The following is a 19,508-nucleotide window of genomic DNA, read 5'->3' on the forward strand; positions in this document are numbered from 1 at the left end:
GTGAGATGATATGACCAATAGAATCCAAGAAAATTGATTCGGCATATTTCGTTCAACTACTTCGTCATTTTCCGTAATCATTCTCTCTGACGTCACTTGTTCGATCATTGAAACGCTTTAACATTCTTAAATACGCTTGATGCTTTGAGGGAAAGCTAGCCTGTCTTGTGTATGCCTTTTGTTTCAAGTTAATCATCGTCATGAAGAGAAGACGACTTTGCTTGTAGAATTCATCAAATACCCAACTTTTAATGTAAACACCCAAACATATGGTTTTCATATTTCAATGATAAGAATCTCGTAATATTTTGTGTTTTCATACACTCCTCCAGGAAATTCGGAATCTCTTTAAGTAGTTAACAAAGGGAAAAGGGGGGTTGCGGTTTGAATAGGATGTATTGTATTAATCTGGAATTGGAGCACTTGATTTACTTGGTAACTTACAAAATATATGCTTTTCATGATAATTTCTAATTCTATAGTATATCAGCAGCTGCTATCAGCTGGCTATTGATATGTATCTCAGCTGAGATTGTGCTTGTTGAATATATGTCCGTTTACCCTAAAATGCATTTGCCCTAGATGCTGTTTGCCCTTCTTCTCATTTGCCCAAAGTCTGTTTGCTCTAAAATTTGTTTGCCTATGGTGTGACTGTGCCTTGCCTTCTTTCAAGTTGAATATCATAGTCGGTTAATTTTTGTAATTTAAGCGATTTTATTGAATTTAATGATTCGATCTTTCTATCTGAAATATAAACTGACTTCATACATGCAGTATAGGTTTTTAAAAAATTGCATGCTTGCATGCAATAAATAATTTTTATACTAAAATGATTTTTAACTCTGCGAAAAAAATGGACGGAAACTGCAAATAATTGGAATTTTTCCTAAGTCCAAGGGGCATAACTCTGTCAAAAATTGCTTTATCGTACTCAAAACAGAACTTGACCTAGATATTCTTATGACAAATCTGTATACCAAATTTCATTTCATTATGTGCAACCTCTGCAAAGAAAATGAATGGAAACTGCAAATAATTGGAATTTTTCTAAGTCCAAGGTGCATAACTCTGTCAAAAATTGCTTGATCATATCCAAAACAGAACTTGACCTAGATATTTTTATGATAAATCATTAAATCTGTATACCAAATTTCATTTCAGTATGTGCAACCTCTGCAAAGAAAATGAACGGAAACTGTTGGTGGACCGACAGACAGACAGACCGACCGACAGACAGCAGCAAAGCAATATGCCCTCCCTTATTCAAAGGGGGGCATAATAATTAAACAAATTACATCATTGATACAAATTGGAATTAGTCAATGTATCAATTTATAAGGAAATAAAAATTCTTACTAAATCTATTAACATCCCACCCTCCCAAAAAAAGAAATGACTTTAAATTCAACTGAAATTTTACTAATTTACAATAGCCTGAGGGCAGATGGGATAATAAATAATCGGATATAGGGCAAACAGGATTTAGGGTGAACAAGAATTATGGTGAACACACTCTGGGTTAACAGACTCTTACAAACAGGTAGCTAGGGTGAACAAACCTTGTACCTGCTTTGCTAGATATTTGGACTGACTCCTTCATCGCATTGTCTCCTAGCTGCACATTAATAGCTACAATCAGCAGAAGTCGAGTATGTAGTTCCAGCCATTTATTATGAAGGAGTGTCTTAAGTTTCAAAGAAGATGTCTGTCCATAACTTGGACTTTTAGGTGTTGCTGACAAACAACAAGACATACAGTCCCTGAAACGTTCTACTTTCCCATTTTTCCGTTCGCTCACCGTTCGTTCACCGTGCGTTCACCGTTCGTTCACAGTGCGTTCACCGTTCGCTCTCCGTTCACAGTTTTGCGTTCAGCGTTCACCGTGCGCTCGCGTTCACCGTTCACAAAGCGTTCACCGTTCGCTCTTCGTTCTTTCACTTTGCGTTCACCTTGCGTTCACCTTGCGTTCAGCGTTCACTTATCGTTCAGTCTTCACTGTCATTCGGAACTCCGAAGTGAAAGGACTTATCTTTTATTAAGTAAGGATTTACAGGTTTTGAATTTAATAAATAACATACCGTGTTTAAAGAATCATTATTTCATGGGGAAAAAATTATCTACAATATTTATTTTTATTATTCTAACTTAGCTGTTGAATTGGTTATTTATAAAAAATTTATCTGGAAAATAAATGTTGTTATAAGTACATGTATGTACCTATGTAGAACGATGCTGAAAAATTAAGTTTAAATACGGGAAAAATACTGATACTTCAAGCACTGCAACATTTTGTTGTTATGTTAAAGACGACAAATCGTTAATGGATAGATAATAATCGAAGTCAATTAATTTACCAACTGCAGCAAAAATACGAATATATTTAATTCTATCACATTTTTTTTCAAATAATACAGAAATGCATGTTATAGAACTTGTTCTGAGAATGATAAGCAGTACCGCGGATATCCAGTTAATTAAATATCTTTAGAGGGAATTAAATTGATAGTGTGGTTTTAAAAATATATATATTTGTTTAAAATGTTATACATAAAAGATTTTTTTTCTACTTTACATATATAAAGTCTTTAATTAGAGAGAGAGAAATACCTTTATAACATGATTATCATTTATATAACCAAGGTGATTCTCCAGTAATGATATTTTTCACCGTAACTTATATGTTTGTCATTCGATATTATTAAGAGCCCCCCCCCCCCTTCCCCTAAATCGGTTACTTAGTATATCCAGTACATTTTAATTAACATTTAAAAGGAAGTTAATGTGTTTTGTAGCACACAAATTTCAGTCTCAAAACAAACATGCATCTAAACAAAGTCATTAAACAATAGTAGTTCAAAATATACATGTGCCGGCGGTGATATTTTAAATTGGCAGGGAGTATGTTTCAAATTCAAGCGGCTTAATTATTCCAAGTATTTATTCCCAATGTATTTTATTCATTTATCTATTTATTGTTTTTAGAAATGTTGGAATCAGATCTAGAAATGATAAGAAAAATGCTAAAACTTCTTGGAAATACTAACACTTTGCCTTCGGTGTGACGAGACTTTCACACCTGCACAGTGTCGAATGATTTTGATTGACAGGTCAAGCACGTGGACTTCGTGTGAACTTGAAGCAGGAAAATAAAAACCGATTACGACTGTAAAACAAATGGATTTGTTGATTGAAAATGGTTACTTTCACTGCCTGATATATTTAGAAAAAAAATTCGAATTTTTGTTTGATATAGGTACAAACATTTGAGGAAGGGGGGGGGCTAAAACCGAATCTCTCTCTCTCTCTTTCTCTCTCTCTCTCTCTCTCTCTCATTTGTCTGTTAAATAAAAACTATGACAGCAGATTACTTAAATATCAAGTTGTGAAAATTTAATATATAACAAATAATATGATTGATTCTTTGTATCATCTTGTCCGAGTATAATCACGGCCGGGAAATGTCTACAGATACATGTAGAAGTCTGCTCAATAAATCATTATAAAAAATAAAACTGACACATAAATATATTATTGCATTAAAATTTTAAACTACGAGTGTATTTATGCAATACGTCCACATACCTTTGTAAAAAAAAAAAAAAAAAAAAAAAATTCTCATTATTTTACACGGAATCGCCTTGTATGGTTGTTACAACCGTTGTAATTCATTCTATATGTCCGTAGTTTTCTCTTCTAAAATCCACATTATTTGTAATGGTTTTATATATCAAATAAGAATAAACATATTTATTTTACAACTATAGACTAATTTCATCTGTTATACTATAGCGTTCGGTAACAATTACAATGTTTTACAGCGATAAAAATCGTGTTATTAAAAAGTTGAATTTAAACATCGTACATATGTACAGAAAATATTGTAAGAAACTTAAATTAATAATTTTACTTAATGTGCATGTATCGTCTTTCTTAGGGCAATTTTCATTGATTTGTTTATTTATTTATTATTCATTTATTTTTTAGCACCAGGCATTCGAATACAATAGAATAGTTTAAATGCAAGGAAAAGATCAGAGGCATTCCGAATAAATCGTTCATCTTGCGTTCACCGTTCGTTCACCGTTCACTTTGCGCTCGCGTTTGCGCTCCGTTCGCGTTCTGCGTTCGCTCACCGTTCACCGTTCACACATCGTTCACCAAGTTGCGTTCAGCGTTCACACATCGTTCACTCACCGTTCGCTCTGCGTTCGTTCACCGTTCGCTCACCGTTCAAGTGGGAAAGTAGAACGTTTCAGGGACTGTATATAAGCTTCAAAAGATTTTGATCCTAGTATACAATGTTTACAGATGAAAGTTTAATGACCCTTCATTTTTAATTTTTCTTCAAAAAATTACATGCAATCATCCTCCTGCATTTTCAACCATGATCCTTTGTTTTTTGTGTAGCTTAAGAAGGCTTCAAGGAGTTTCAGAGTTATGGTTTATGAAATTTTATTGTCTCCCTGACATTTTACTCTTAACAACATATTATCTCTATAGGTGAATTGGCAATTCAACAAAATGGATGATATTCAAGAGTGTGTTATCAGTGAACCTCAAGTTGACCTGTCAAGTGAAGGGATGAAGGGAACCAAGCCTAAAAGGGGACGTGGAAGGCCAAAAAATTCAAAGAACAAACCCCAACCCAATTATGATCCTCAAAACTCATCTCGTAATCAGGTAAAGGCTAATAGCAGTGATTTCAAAAAGATGAGAAACAGGTGATACTTCTACAAAAATAGAACATACCTTTTGGAAGCAATTTTAATAAAATAAGTTGCCAAATTTTTCTCCAACAAAAATTTTGGCTGGTACAATCGTGATTTGGATGGGTTAAAGTACTGGGTACAGGCAGATTTTGAAAGGCCTGCCAATAGTCTATAGACTAAGTTTTTATGCATTTGGTTTTTACCATAATGATTGGGGAATACATGTACTTTCAATTCAAAATCTAAAAGTTAAGTTTAGAGTTAAGATTTTAAAGGAATGCAGAATCATACTATCTATATTACTTTTAGCTTTTCTAAGCCAAAGAGGTAATGCGATAACAATTTGTGCTGTGTGCATCAATTTTTAGCTCACCTCAATGAAGTTGGGGGGAGCTAATGTAAGTAAGTAAATTTTATTTATAGTCAGACTATATACATTTAACAAAAAATATGAGCTTGAAAGCTCTTTTACTGATTAATGTAAGCTTATGTAATACCCTTGGCGTCGGCATCCCAGATTAAAGTTTTTGGAGTAGATTTCTTTTCAAGTACTTCTATGCCCTACATTAATCAGAGATGCATGGAAGATGCTTCTATTATATAATTCATTGCACCAGTCAAGGTTTCAGATGCTGCAATTTCAGGTAAAGAATGACCAGGTTAATGTTTTTGAAACAGGTTAAAGGTTTTGAAGCAGATCTCGTTTCCAAGTAACTATGAGTCCTAATTTGACCAAACATGCATGGATGATACATCTAAGGATGTACACCACCAGGCTTGCTTTGGATGCTGGATCTTACCTACATTTTCTGGATGATTGACCAGGTTAAAGTTTTTGGAGCAGGTCTCATCTTCAAGTAACTGTAAGCGACACTATGACAGAATGTCACTTTGATATCCTTTCACACTGTGACAGAATTTCTCTTTTATTCAATAAATAAATTACAGTACATGCATTTCACTGTTGAAAGTGAAATAAAGGGTTGATAATTAATGCTTATATTTTTTTTTTTACTCTAAAATACCGAATTCAAGGATTTATACATGTTTTTAGGAGTGTTGCATTGATTTCTGCTATATGTAGAACATTGTGCAACTTGTATACAATTTCGATCATGTGCACTTAATTTTCAAAGAATTTCTTCAAATGATAAAAACATTTCATGTGCTACTAGTAAATATTTAAGAATATCTGGATCATTATATTAATCCTTTCATTGTCTTGTTTTATATTGTAGTTCCCAAGATCTTGCAGAGCAAGACAGCCAAAAGCAAAGGAAGCATTTCAACCACTCAACCTGACTTGGAAAGTAAAGGAAAAAAGGCTGCTGCTAAGAGCTCTAAAAAGGTCTCTGAGATTTACTATATATATATATATGTACTAGACAAAATTGCTAACGCACCTCTTGTTATTCTTATATGTGAATATTGAACATTTGCCTAATTGGAACTAGAGTGTCTTATATGCCATCTTTTCCATTACAGTGGGATTGACAAATGTCTTGGTGACATGAAAGACCCTTAAATAACTTTATTGCCCAAAAACTAATTTCCTGACGTGCATAAGGCACATTTTTGGCCAGGTATGAAGTTGGAGATTGCCGATGCTTGTTAAATTAGGTTACAACAGAAGCAGTTTCCCACTTAAAAAATCAAATAGTAAACAGTGATTGACTAGCATATCGCCTAGTAGTCATCTAGTTCCTTGGTGTCCATACCCAGACCACTCAACTTCCGTTTGCCCCGATTTTGTAGAACAATGTTTAAATTGTTGTGTAGTGGTTACTTAATGCTGTGGCTATCTATATTTAACATTCTTATGTTTGTTAGTCTATTTGCAACAATGTTTACAAAAGGAATGGATAATTTTTAATTATTTTCATTATTTGCAAATTTCTCCAAAGGAACCCACAGCAGACACCATATTGACTGCTTTAGCATGCTCTTCTAGGGTTAAATACGATGTAAATATTTTTCTAAGTTTTTAACTTGTACTAATATAAAGAACACAAACACATAAAAAAAATAGAAATTTAATCCTCCAAAAATGCATGGGCACAATTTTCATTTTTCTTATAAAATGGTTACGCTTCAGTTAATATTGTAGTTATCTTAGGCCTTTCAACTAATTTTTCAAGTTGCGCGTATGGTAAAAAACATTTGATAGATATATTTACAGCTATGTGGAATTCTAAAAAAAAAATTATAATATATATATATATACCTTTAATTAAATCTTTAAAAAAATTTATTATTAATTATTGATTTGTACGATGTTGTGTTTTAAGGATAGGTAACTCAAGTGCGAAAAACGACCAACAAAGTGCCGATTTATGAGTTATCGTTTATAGGAATGACATATAGGCTGCTTCAGTTGGTATTGTTATGTACACAAAAGGGTTGACCAAAACAAGGAGAATATCCTCACTCTACCTGAAATAACGGGATCAGATGAATGGGGAACGGACTATATTCAAGATTTTTAACTCTCTCTGACAGTTTATAAGGAAGAAAATATAATGTCATTTTTTTGTGTGTGCATTGTTGTGCTTCTTATTTAAAGATATACATTTCTACAAGTAAATGCAACAATTAATTATCTTATTCGTTTTACTAAGCACGAAGAAGAACGACCAAGTATAAAAATTTAATCAGGTTAAAATTAAGAAGGGGGGTAGATTTCACTTTATATTTTTAATAAAAATTTCACTTATATATTATTTCCCAGGGTCGAAAACTACATTATGAATAATTTTAACGTGTGCTAAATTTTAAAACCACTGGATTCCGCTGACAGCAAAGGAAAAATTTGGAAAGGCTGAAAATTGACCTGTTAAAAAACAACTAGATACCTCGCACCTGCTTTAAACAAGTTCCGGTAATGAGTTATCGTTCTTTATAACGAACCCTAGCGGCAGTTGAAAGGCCTAGTTATCTATCAGCTTAGACATTTAAATGCTTCATTTTTTACTTGGAAACATATTTGTGTATCAAATACATCAAATTCAAGTTTTGCAAAGTTAAATATTGATTTTTTTTTGGTGGTGTGTTAGCAATTTTTTACTAGTGTATATTTATATATGAATAAATAATTCATGGGCAATTGAGCATGGAAACAGAGTTGTCGAAACTTTCAAAACATTGTCAGACATTTGGTATGACAGTCAAAGGTTCTGTCAGACTGGTCTAAGTTTTGTCAGACCAGGGTTGCGTTCAACAGCATAGCTGCTATGTAGCCTCTGCATAAAGCTATGCTCTTGAATGGAGAGCTAGCCTAGCCGCTACGTAGCTAGAGCTAGCATGAATATTCGATGCTAAGTACCAAATCCAAGATGGCCTCCTTATAGTTACAACTTCGCAGCACATATGATATTAACTAAATGGGGAATAATTTTGTACATCTTAGCATATTAAATGTATATTTACATATATATATTTTGCTTGAAATAAACTTTTTTGGCTCCAAAAATAAGTTTATACTGATATATTTATATTCGAAATTTAACACTTAGCGGCTAGGTTGGCTGTCTGTTCAATAGAGATAGATATTTACAGAATAGCTGCTAGGTTAGCTGCTACGATCTTGAACACAGCCCAGATATATGTACCTTACTTTGTACTGAAAGTAAAATGTACAACTGCACCAAAATGCGCTTTATTATGTTCAACTGCATTTGATCTCGCCATTTTCTTAAGATAGAGAGTATTTAAGGCCAAGTAAAAAAATATGTGTGGTTACCCGACCTTCCCTATTTTATACCCCCGACCCTAAACTTTTTTTTGGCAATTTTCATATTTTTTCCGGAATTTCCCCTGATTTCCAGCAATGGCTCCAGTGTAAGTTTTAGTTTCAGCAATGATGGCCTCCTTGCAAAACATAGTGCAAGTGTTTAATAGTGTTAATTCCAAAGCAACCTAGCATGTAGGTGTCCCCTACCAATATTGACTAGTATATTATCACACCACATCTAAATGCCATTTGCAAAGCAGTGATAGGTATTATTTAGAAAAAATTAAGAAAATCATTTTGTTAAAAAAAAAAAAAAAAAATCCCTACCTACCTACCCTAATTTTTTTGGAAGTGTAACCGGAACCACACATATTTTTTTGTTTGGCCTAATCAGAGACATAAATAACTTATTTAGTATGTCTCTGCTTTAATATACATATATTTGATCGACCAGTGCCACTACATGGCCGCCTCTGCTGTTTTTGTGACCTTCACCTGAACACCACAATCCCAATCTTTATGAAATTTGCATCACACCTGATTTTTCGCTGGTCACTTGGACTGATGTTTTCTTGTAAGTTTTCAGTCCAGACAATTTTTAACGGCCTTGCAGACAGGACCAAAGGTTTTCGACAACTCTGTGGAAATTTAGCTGTGCATGTTTATAAATGCTTTAAAAAAGCTTTTAATTTGGGTGACCTATAATTAATGAGTTGAGTATGCATCTATTAACTCTGCAGTTGGTTTATTGTGGCAGCAGGAAAAGACCTATTCAGATGAGGGTGATTGATTAAAGAGAGATAACCCCTGAAAAAAATTCCTATCACATTGAATCAAACAATCTTATAAGTTCTCTTGCTGACTTGCCAGTTCAGTTTCTTTATAATGATACAAATTCTGTTGTTTTTCAGTCACTCCCCATCAGACATGGAAGCTTTACACCATGTTGTGAAAACCAAAACCAAAGAAGAGGTTTGTTTGCATCCATTAGAAATCGCTGCTACAGTGTACATATGTCAAGATAGGCACAAAAAACAATTGAATTATTCATGCTTGAAATATTCTTTAAAAATAAACATTTGAAATGGGTTTGCATACTTTATTGACTTCTAGCTTAAGAAATTAAAAAAAAGGAACTCTAAAACAAAATAAAAATAAGAAAGGGAGAAAAAAAGAAAAATGTAAGTGAGTATTCATAATGTCTTAATGCTGATTGTTTTTGAATTGAGTTAAAGTTTCCCTGTTTACAAAGATTGCTGTTACTGAGTTAAACGGTGGAGTGATGTTATTTAATGTTTAGATACATAATTATGCTGTCATATCAATTTTTTAAAAAAATTCTTACAATGAAAAAAAAAAATTGATTAAAAAAAATAAGAGTGAGATAGTACTTTTGAAGAATTTTGATACATAAAATGAGTGCACAGGATATACATAATACATGTACTAGGAGATATGAAGGAAAATGAATTGCTAGAATACTGTTACTGTTTATAGTATTGAATATATATACATTTATGTGCATTTGTCTTGTTAAAACCATGTGTTAATTATATAGTCATCTGTTCAATATCTGATTTTACTTTTGCAGATAGAAATTTTCATAAATAAGATGAAAAAAGGTGCAATCAGGAAAATAAAAGGTATTTCCTTGTATCATACAGATGAGAATCATAAGAATTCAGAGAAATTAAACTTGGATTTTGAAATTTATGTGCGAAACATGATTTTTTATTTTATTTATTTATTTTTTCTTTCTGTTCTTTCACTTTTTACTTTTGATTTTTTTTTTCAGCCAGCAGAGGTCCAAAGGCTCCTATAGAGGTAAATAGTGCCGATAGGATTTCTTAGAATGTTATTTGTAGAAAAAGTTTTGGTAAAACTTTGCCTCTTTTTAATTGTCAAGTGCACATATTGCATCATTGCTGTGACTCAATTTGCTTACATGTATAATGTACTATTTCTAGAATCCATGTGCAGGGTTGGTAATTAAAATATGCTTAATTGGAATGATGATCAAATTTATGAAATTGAAAACATTGGGTCATCTAAGGAATGAATTTAATAGCTACCCAAGTTATACTGTATATTGCAGATTTTTCTCTCACACAAATAAAGGTTGGTTTACAGTATATATTCTAATATCTTCAAGTATTGAATACTGTAGCCAGTTTTTACACTGCCCCCTCCTCCCAAAATAATAACATATGAAAAATTTTGAAATATACTTTCAGGGCTGTTAGGGTAAGTTAAGGGATAGGACCACAAAGTTTACCAAAAAAATATAATGAAAATTCATTAATATCTTTTTCTCAATTTAATAGGGATACAAATTGTAAAATTCCTAAGGAGTCATCATTACGTGAGCAGAATCAAGTCAAGGGGCTAATTCTAAACATTGTATTCCAAGAGATTTTATAAACTTATAATGACAAGGGTGCAATCAAATTATCATGAAAATCTCCTCATGTAAATTATTTTAAACGTTTCAATTTGTCTCTTTAGAGGAAATGGAGATGCATTATGGCTTTCAAGTTGTACAAAGGACAAAAAGGAAAAATAACACATACTTTGGGGAAAAGACTTACATTGTGACACTGACAGGTGAACATTAAAGGCTCTCTTTTTTTTCAGCACTGGCTCACTTTACTAAGTGATTTGACAAGTCAGGAGAAGAAAGACTACACAGTGAACTTGGGCAAGGTAAAACAAATTCCTATGTATCTGTATCTATTATTACCGGTATTCCTTAATATTTGTACATATGTGCTGATAGTATAAAAACTTTGTACGTGTTTACATTTAAGTGGACAGTACCATAAATGCTTTTAAACTTCAGAAAGTTTTGAAATCATGCATATACAGTCAAACCTTGTTATCTTAAACTTCATGGGACCAAGTGAAACCTCGAAATTAGCTGAGGGTTTAGATATTATGGTAAAAATACTTGAAGAAAAGTGTTTTGGACTTCCATTTTTTGATTTCTAGATAGTGAAAATTGACTCTACTATCACATAAAGGAGTTACCTCTCTTCATTCAGTGTATTACAACAGATAAAATGAAATGAATCAACCCAAAAAATGTTAATTACACATTAAAAGAAAGGGGTTAATTAATTTTTTCAAGTAAAGATCTATCCAGACAACTGAGCTTTTTTCAGAATAATGAGGGCTTCTGTTATTTTCAGTAGCCAACAACAAGTGTATAATTTGAGTCTGGTTTGTAACTTTCTGATGGAGAAACGTTGGAAGTTCATACATAACAAAAATGGCCCGGTACATCAAATTACCGAAATGCCCTTGATTTACCGAAATGCCCGTAGAAATTACCGAAATGCCCCTGGAAACTACCAAAATGCCCCTAAAAATATAAATATGTGGGATAATATGGAAGATTATGTGTTCAGTATGTATAATTTATCATGAAAAGAAAAATAAAAAATATTTAAATGTTGTTTTCATATTTGTATGTATAACATACAATACGTATGTTCATCTAAGGAAGATAACTCTTTGTCTGTAGAAGCGCATGTACTTTATATATAATGACAAAAATTAAGACTGATACAAAGCATCAAATCGACCGCAAAAACTTATTTCCATGCACAAGAAAAATGATTTTTTTAAAAAACACAGAAAATTTATACATGTACTAGTGAATGTTTTGATGATGTCAGAAAATAAGGACGTAAACTCTCTCTTGCATGACTTACATTGTATGCCCTAAATCTTTCTTACGTGCTAATCCATGATGATTTCTGCAGATTTTGCTGCAAAATGAGGTGAAAGTGTAAGAAAAAAAAAGAATTACTGTTGTGTCACTGGCAGTTAAAGCATTTTGAAAGCAATCTTGACTCAGACGAAACAATATACAACATGAATTAAAAAATACTGACTTTAAATATATACTTTAGCACCATAATTTTATCAAGAATATTTCAGTGCGTTTGGAAAAAAAAAGAATTATCCACAAATATGGTATCATTAACATTTTACAACAGTTTCTATTTACATGTATATGTACCTGCGGAAGAGCTGCGGTCCTAATTAAGGCAGTGTTGCGGAATAAAGTTATAATATTTTTAATTATTAAAATGAACATGGAATTGACATATTTTCGTTTTCTGTTGTTGTGTATAAATACAAATACTAGGCTAGTATAGACTTTTGAAATCTGGAACGAATTTAGCATTAATTATTTTGGGGGGAAAATTCTTAGCGGAAATTATTCGTTACGGGAGTTAATTTCAACAATAAAAAATTATAATTCTTTGCGATAGATACATCAATGTTTGTTTAAGATGTGAATTAGATGTATTGATTGTTTCGTCTTGAAATTTGTGAATGAGAAAATTGACATGAAGATTTGCAGTGGAATACATGTACGTTTTACAAATGTTCATGTTGTAACCCAAAATGCATGTATGGTTTAATATATTATATACAAAATTTCATGCTTATGTTGAGAATGAGAGTTGAAATCAATCTTTTTAATAAGGATGTTATAATAGTAAATTTGTCAGCGACAATTAAAAAAAATTGTTATTCAGTCAAGTTTAGAAATGCTTTATATATAAAGATCACACTTTCGTTTTTTTAAGAGTGGTGGAATGAAATTGTCAGTATTGTTTGTCGTCATCGTATAATCATTACGAATTTTTGGTCAAATAATAATACAAATTATTAATCTTTACAAAAAAAAAAAAAAATTAATTAAAGTAAATAAATTCATGAAACACAAAAAAAAAAAAGAAAAGAAAAGAAAACATGGAATAACAATATTGCAAGAGTTATCCTTCTTTGAAATCGCGATATTGAGCAAAATAAACACCGTTTTTGTACTTATGTTAAAATTACGGCATATTTTGAATAAAAATTTAACATATTTTACAATAAAATGTATTCAAGAACATAATTAAAGGGGCATTTCAGTAGTTTTCAGGTGCATTTGGTAATTTCCAGGGGCATTTCGGTAAATCGGGGGCATTTTGGTAATTCGGGTTACCCAAAATGGCCTGGGGGTGTATTATTTTTTGATCTCACTCACAATACCACTACCTCTTAGTTATATCTGTTTCATATTGCAAGTCAACTACCTGGAGAAAACTATATGATCTTGAAATATTACACATTGTATAGTACATGTACTCTTTATTTGATGAAATGTTAAAGACAAACCATGCTAGTGACTATCTTATATATCATAAAACTAAAATCTTTATCCATTGTATATATATTAGATCCTGACAGTTAAAAGATGAGATTTTTGCCAGAAATGTCCTGTAGAATAGTGATGGTTTACATTGTATTTGCGAAGTTGCTTGTAATTTATGTTTAATTAATGAAGGCCAAAATGACTAAAGATCAAGGTCATAATCAGAAATATTTTTCAGGTTGTCAGATAGGCCAAAATAAAATTATTGTTTGTTTGGAATTGCCTCCCGCCTCATTGAAATGACCCCTCCTGGAAAAATTTTATTGACCAAAAATAAGATTTTTTTTATTCAATCAATTCTTTGCCCATTAACATATGTGCCACCCAATCATTTAATAAGTGTAGGATCTAGCAAAACTGGGTTCCTGGTTGATGGGAAATACCCTTTACAAAAAGGCAGAAAATAATGTGTTCATTCCTTATTGAGATTTTTATCATCAATTTTTAATTTTGAAAAAAAAAGTAATTTCCCTTCCTCCTGGGTCTGAAACCTCCCAGGCGGCAATTCCAAACAATTTTTTAAGGATGGCCATACTTGTACATGTATATCCATATGCTAGGTGGTAGATTCTGCTGTCTATAAGATATACCATGTGAGATGATGTAACTCTTCACCGGTGAACTTGCTGTTGAGCTTGTCACCATAACAATTTTCTAAATCTTCATTTATATGAAAATAAATGAAAACACAGATTATTTCCATTTTTGCATCTGTAATAATAATAAACAAGGTTTCCCAGAATGTAAGCTTACAAAAACCAAATGGAGATACTAAAAATTTAGATATGCAGGGAAGTGATATATGGACATGAAAGGGTCAGCTAGAAAATTTATTATATATAGATCTATTCTCAAACATGCTAGACGTTCATGGCAATTAAGATACTTTTGACTTAGTGCTAATTAAGGCAAATAAGGAGGGTAGGGACATTAACCGTGGCTCTTGTAGTAGTATATAAGTGTACAGAGGTATAGAGATTATTATTCTTAATTAACTTAAATTTATTGATTATTAACTACGAAAAGGTAAGATGTACAATGCAGTACACCTTCTGGTTTCTGCCTCAGGCTTATAGAGAAACAAATGATGGTAAATCCTCCACACCCATGGTCATGCTTTGTAGTTGTATATCATATATTTTATATGATATTGGTCACAAAATGAAAAGTTATAGTGCATATCCCCAACCCAAAATCCCCCACAGTGAGACAACAAAAGCTTTGATATGAATTTAAATATAATTTTTGTATTTCTGTATAAAGGAATTTATGGGTTTTTTTTTTGGGGGGGGGGGGGGGGGGTCCTTTAAAGTGATTTCCTATTTCCATTGATTTCTATTGTATTTTTTTTAGTTTTACCAAAAATATAGTTATCTCTCTTTCTTTTGATAAATTATTCATATTTTATCAAAATTGAGATAAATATCTATTTTAAAAAAAAGTCATTGGAATATGGTAACTTTGGAAAATTCGTCTAGATCGAGGTAGGTGATGAAACAATACACCCAAACTTCATTATCTTGAACTTGATGGGAAAAAGAAATCTTCAAAACATTCAAAGGTTCAAGGTACTGAGATTAAAAATACATGAAGGGGACTTCCAACCCACTTCAACAATGCCATGGCATATGAGATGTCAAAGTTCGAGATAACAAAGTTCAACTGTACTTTTTTCATAAAATCGCTTACCAAAAGTGTTTTACAACCTGTGACCTGTTTTTAAATAAAAAAATTGGGTATTTGATGTTTTCTTTCATATGGTAAGCCTACACTAAGCTACTATACATACCTCGTTGGTACTACACCTGTGCCTTCTCTTTCTAATCAGGTGGTGTCCATCATAGCAAACCTAGAAGAATTTCCACAGCCTGGACCCAGTACACCAGACTATAAAGCCATCTACAAGTATATTTCCAGCATGTTGTCAGAGAGTGAACTCCCTGAATTAGGAAAGCTAGGTATTGGTTGTAATTTAACAAGATTTTTTTTTCAAGAGGATACATGAATCAATTTTCTTTTGCTACACATGTTATTACCAAAAGTCATTCTTGAGTAAATTTTTTTGTTGCAATAATGGTGTGCGAAATGTATATTTATTGCAAAGACAACCAGTCTAGAAAGGTAGGTAAAAGAGGCAGGCCTGAGCTTCTTTATGCAAATGACAAAATTTTAGGTCACACTTGATACACCTGATTTTTCAACCTGTAACCCAAATCTTTTTTAAAACCTGGGGTTCTTCACCTGATTTTTTGTCAAACAACCCAAAATTCTTCCCCTGTCAAGATTTTGTTTTGTATATAAGTTTGTACATGTATTTTCCAGTTTGCAACAAATGCTTGGATCTTTGTAAACAAGTCACTTTTCCTAACATCAGAGACCTTAATTTTTGACCAGTGTGATGTAATAACTTGCATAATTTTTAGTATAACTTTAATGCACCAGACATTTATTTTATTGAAAAGAGTAGAATTAAGAACATGCTTATATAGCTGCGGAACTGTAGCTCTCCAAAAAATATATATACTGACAGACTGCAGGAATCAATATCTAATTTTTTTTATAGATACAGTTCTGCAGCTAACTATATTGCACAAAGCAAACAATGATTTTGTGTCAAGTGATTGTACGGCTTTCATCTTGGAAATGCCTAGCTGCAATTCTATGGGTGGCACTGTAGCTCTCTGGTCATTCATTCCAATTTTTTTTTTCAGACCAGCGAGCTACAGACCTGCAGCTAGGAAATGCCATTTTAAAAAAAAAAATGTGCAAGAACACTGAATTCTATGTATTTTCTTGAAGGTTTTTAAATGGCTGGGACTGTGTTGGATAAACTTAGTTAGTCCAGCAGTTGTTGGACAGTTGTGTTGAAATTTGTTTGAATGAAAATCTATGCAAACCATTATATTACATATGTGCTAAATGCATTGAAGTGAAATTTTGATGCATTAATATTCTTGAAAGCAGAACTACATGTTATATGTATGTTATAAGCAATATCTTAGGATTTTGAGCAAATTAGCTGGTTATATTAAAAAAAAAATACTGTATTTACTATATATAGTTGAAGAATAATCAGATGAGGACATCTTTTGAGCTTGATGTTTATATTTTAACCTGAAAAGTATGTTTTACTATATAGCTGGGCAATGGTCAGGGGAAAACACTGATTAATACCGGTACTAAGCAATCCCTGTAAAATACATTCATGAATTGTAATATTTGATATCAGCATTAAATTCTAATTCCTGTTCACCAGTTACCAATACTGCTTTTTCAAAATGAATGTTAATTGTGAATGTTGGTAGATATTCAAGTTACTCTTCATTTTTGATTTAGAATGAAGACATTATAATTTAGATTCAAACAATTGTAAGCATTTTTTTGATTCTCCGAATTCATTATAACTGAAATATCTTTCTGCAGAGGCAGCAGTAATTCTGGATCTTCTGCATGGTCTGGTAGATTTTTTAAGATCACACAATACAACCAAACAGAGAGAGATTATGCAGTGGAAGTATGGGCTACTAGCAGGAAAAGTAAACATGAATGATCCCCTCTCAGCACTCATTAAAGCCAGGAAAGCCATTGAGAATGGTAATCATTCTTCAAAGGGACTTTTTATTTTGTGAATATTATTTTTGCAAGTTTTGTTGTACCTTTATCTTAAAAATGCTTGGTTCATATCTGATAATGTTCAAAAGTCTCTAGCTTCCATGTGTACATTTTTGGCAGATTTTTCTGATTTCACATCTGGGAATGCAGGAAGTAATTCCCAGTCCTCTCAGGCTCAATCATCAGTTGACCAAACAAATGTATCTGTCAACCAACCAGGATCTTCAAGACATTCTTCACATCAGTCATCTAGTCAGAACAATTCTGGTAGTGGTCAGTCAAAGTCCACAACAAATTCAATGTCAAGTGCAGCTGGAAGCAGAACTAACAAATCAGAAAATCCAAAAAGAGGCAGAAAGCCAGAAAGAAAGAGAACAGCAGCATCTGAGAGTACCTGTCCCAAAAAACCCACACTATTCACAATGAATCCATTGTGTATCCCTGTCAATGTCATCAAGATGACACCAATTATCAATGTGACAAATAAACAACTAAACAATGTAGACAATCGCAAGCTACCCAACACACAAAGGCTGGTGGCACAGCAGAACTCAGTAGTGATGTATCACATACAGAAGAAAAATATTAGTCCCCATCCCACCCACCCAATTCACCAGCAACAGCTACTCCCTGTTCAGTCAGGGCAGGGCCAGCAAATTGTTCAGAAAAATGTAGTGTATGTGTGTGAACCACATCCGAATACTGTGATTGTAAACCGAGAGGCCCCTGTAAGAAGGGGAGGAACTCCAAAATCAATAGTGGAAAAGGGAATAAAGACAAAGAAGAAGTGAACTAACCCAGAAACAAAATTCGAAAGAAAACATGGCATTTACTTTACCCCTGTTAGTGAAAAGTTGTGATAATTGTCTTCTCAGAGTTACCAAAATGTTTGTTTGTGAAACTACATGTAGAAACTTTCTAACATAGTAAAGATTCAAGTTAGTTCAAATCATGCCCCCTTGGGGTAGTGTGGGACCACAAATAAAGGGTAAAATTTGAAATGGGAAATAAAGAAAAAAATAAAAGTATCTTTTTTCAAGAACAGCTAGGCCCTGATTTGTTGTATTGATAAGGAAGCATCATCAGCTAGTGCAGATTTAAATTTCTTCAAGTTATGGCTGCCATGTTAGTCACATACACATACATATTCAGAAGTCCCATGTACTGTTAATTTGATGTAAGCAAATTAAGGGATGTGTATTAGATGTAAACATGGCAAAAAAATTATTATCATCTTAACAAAAAGTGAGATTTAAGGCATGCGTAAATTTTCCTTAAAATCAAAGTAAAAGAAGCTTTACCAGAAGATTTTTTTTCAGAATTTTCTCAAAATAGAAAGAATTGACCAAATTGATTTGATTTGATTTAACAAAGAACCCTATAAGCAAAACATCATTTTCATTAAGAAATTTTTAAAAAGATTATTTTGGAAAAAGTATTTGGTAAAGAGATCTATGAAAATATTCTTTAAGTTTATAATTTAATGTTTAGGTCACCATGGAAATTTTAGAGAATTTGTTTTACAGGCTTTTTCAAGGGAGATAACTTATAATTAACACTGAATGTTGATTAAAGGGTTTTGTCCATATATTTTATTTAGTTCAGGGTGTTTGAGATAACCTGAGTCACTCAGGTGTCATATTGCTATTTTTTTTTGTCTGTCATTGATATTTATCCATTAACATCTGAAATGTGTTAGCTGGTCAGGAACCACTGAACCAAATTAAACAAATTTGGCATATTGATCATTTAATGAAAATGCATTAATTCTTTGAAAATCCTCTTCTCTGCTCTTGAGCATTTAGCAGAGAAACTATGTGCATGGTTTTGATGAAAAAGTGTGCTTCTTTTGAAATTGTGAAATCCATGTCCCCTTAGACAGGGGTTCTGGAGTTAGAGTGGGGCTCAATTTTAGAGAAGTTATTCCCTTTTGTTATTCACTTATATTGGATCAATTAAATTATAATTCTTTTTCAGTTTTTGAGTTGTGCGTTTCAGAATAGTTTTGTCCCCCAGATCAAATGTTTGACGATATTTTCGGTATTTTAAATACCTGTGGTGAGGGTAGGGTAGGATACATGTAGTGCGTATTTGAAGTATTAAGTCAGAACATATGTATTTTAACGAATATTCGAATACTTATTGAATATTCGAAAGTGAATTATTGACACCCTTAATCATATAATCTAGTAGAGGTATTTCCCAAGTAGAGCTATGTGTCAGTAACGGCACCAGTTTTACG

The 19,508-nt window shown here is 32.5% G+C and overlaps 1 protein-coding gene across 1 annotated transcript; it reads left to right on the forward strand.

The window, feature by feature from the left end:
* Positions 1–187: 187 nt before the first annotated feature.
* On the forward strand, positions 188–19,238 carry LOC133196236 (uncharacterized). Its single transcript, XM_061332152.1, has 10 exons — positions 188–253; positions 4,501–4,680; positions 5,948–6,057; positions 9,351–9,411; positions 10,031–10,082; positions 10,235–10,263; positions 11,074–11,142; positions 15,483–15,612; positions 17,078–17,248; positions 17,387–19,238. Exons 2-10 carry the CDS (start codon positions 4,522–4,524, stop codon positions 18,055–18,057), a joined length of 1,452 nt encoding a protein of 483 aa, XP_061188136.1. The 5' UTR covers positions 188–253; positions 4,501–4,521; the 3' UTR covers positions 18,058–19,238.
* Positions 19,239–19,508: the final 270 nt, after the last annotated feature.

This window comes from Saccostrea echinata, unplaced genomic scaffold (assembly GCF_033153115.1).
Source record: "Saccostrea echinata isolate AGI-Se365-2 ecotype Australia unplaced genomic scaffold, CSIRO_AGI_Sech_v1 ptg000030l, whole genome shotgun sequence".
Lineage (NCBI taxonomy): Eukaryota > Metazoa > Mollusca > Bivalvia > Ostreida > Ostreidae > Saccostrea > Saccostrea echinata.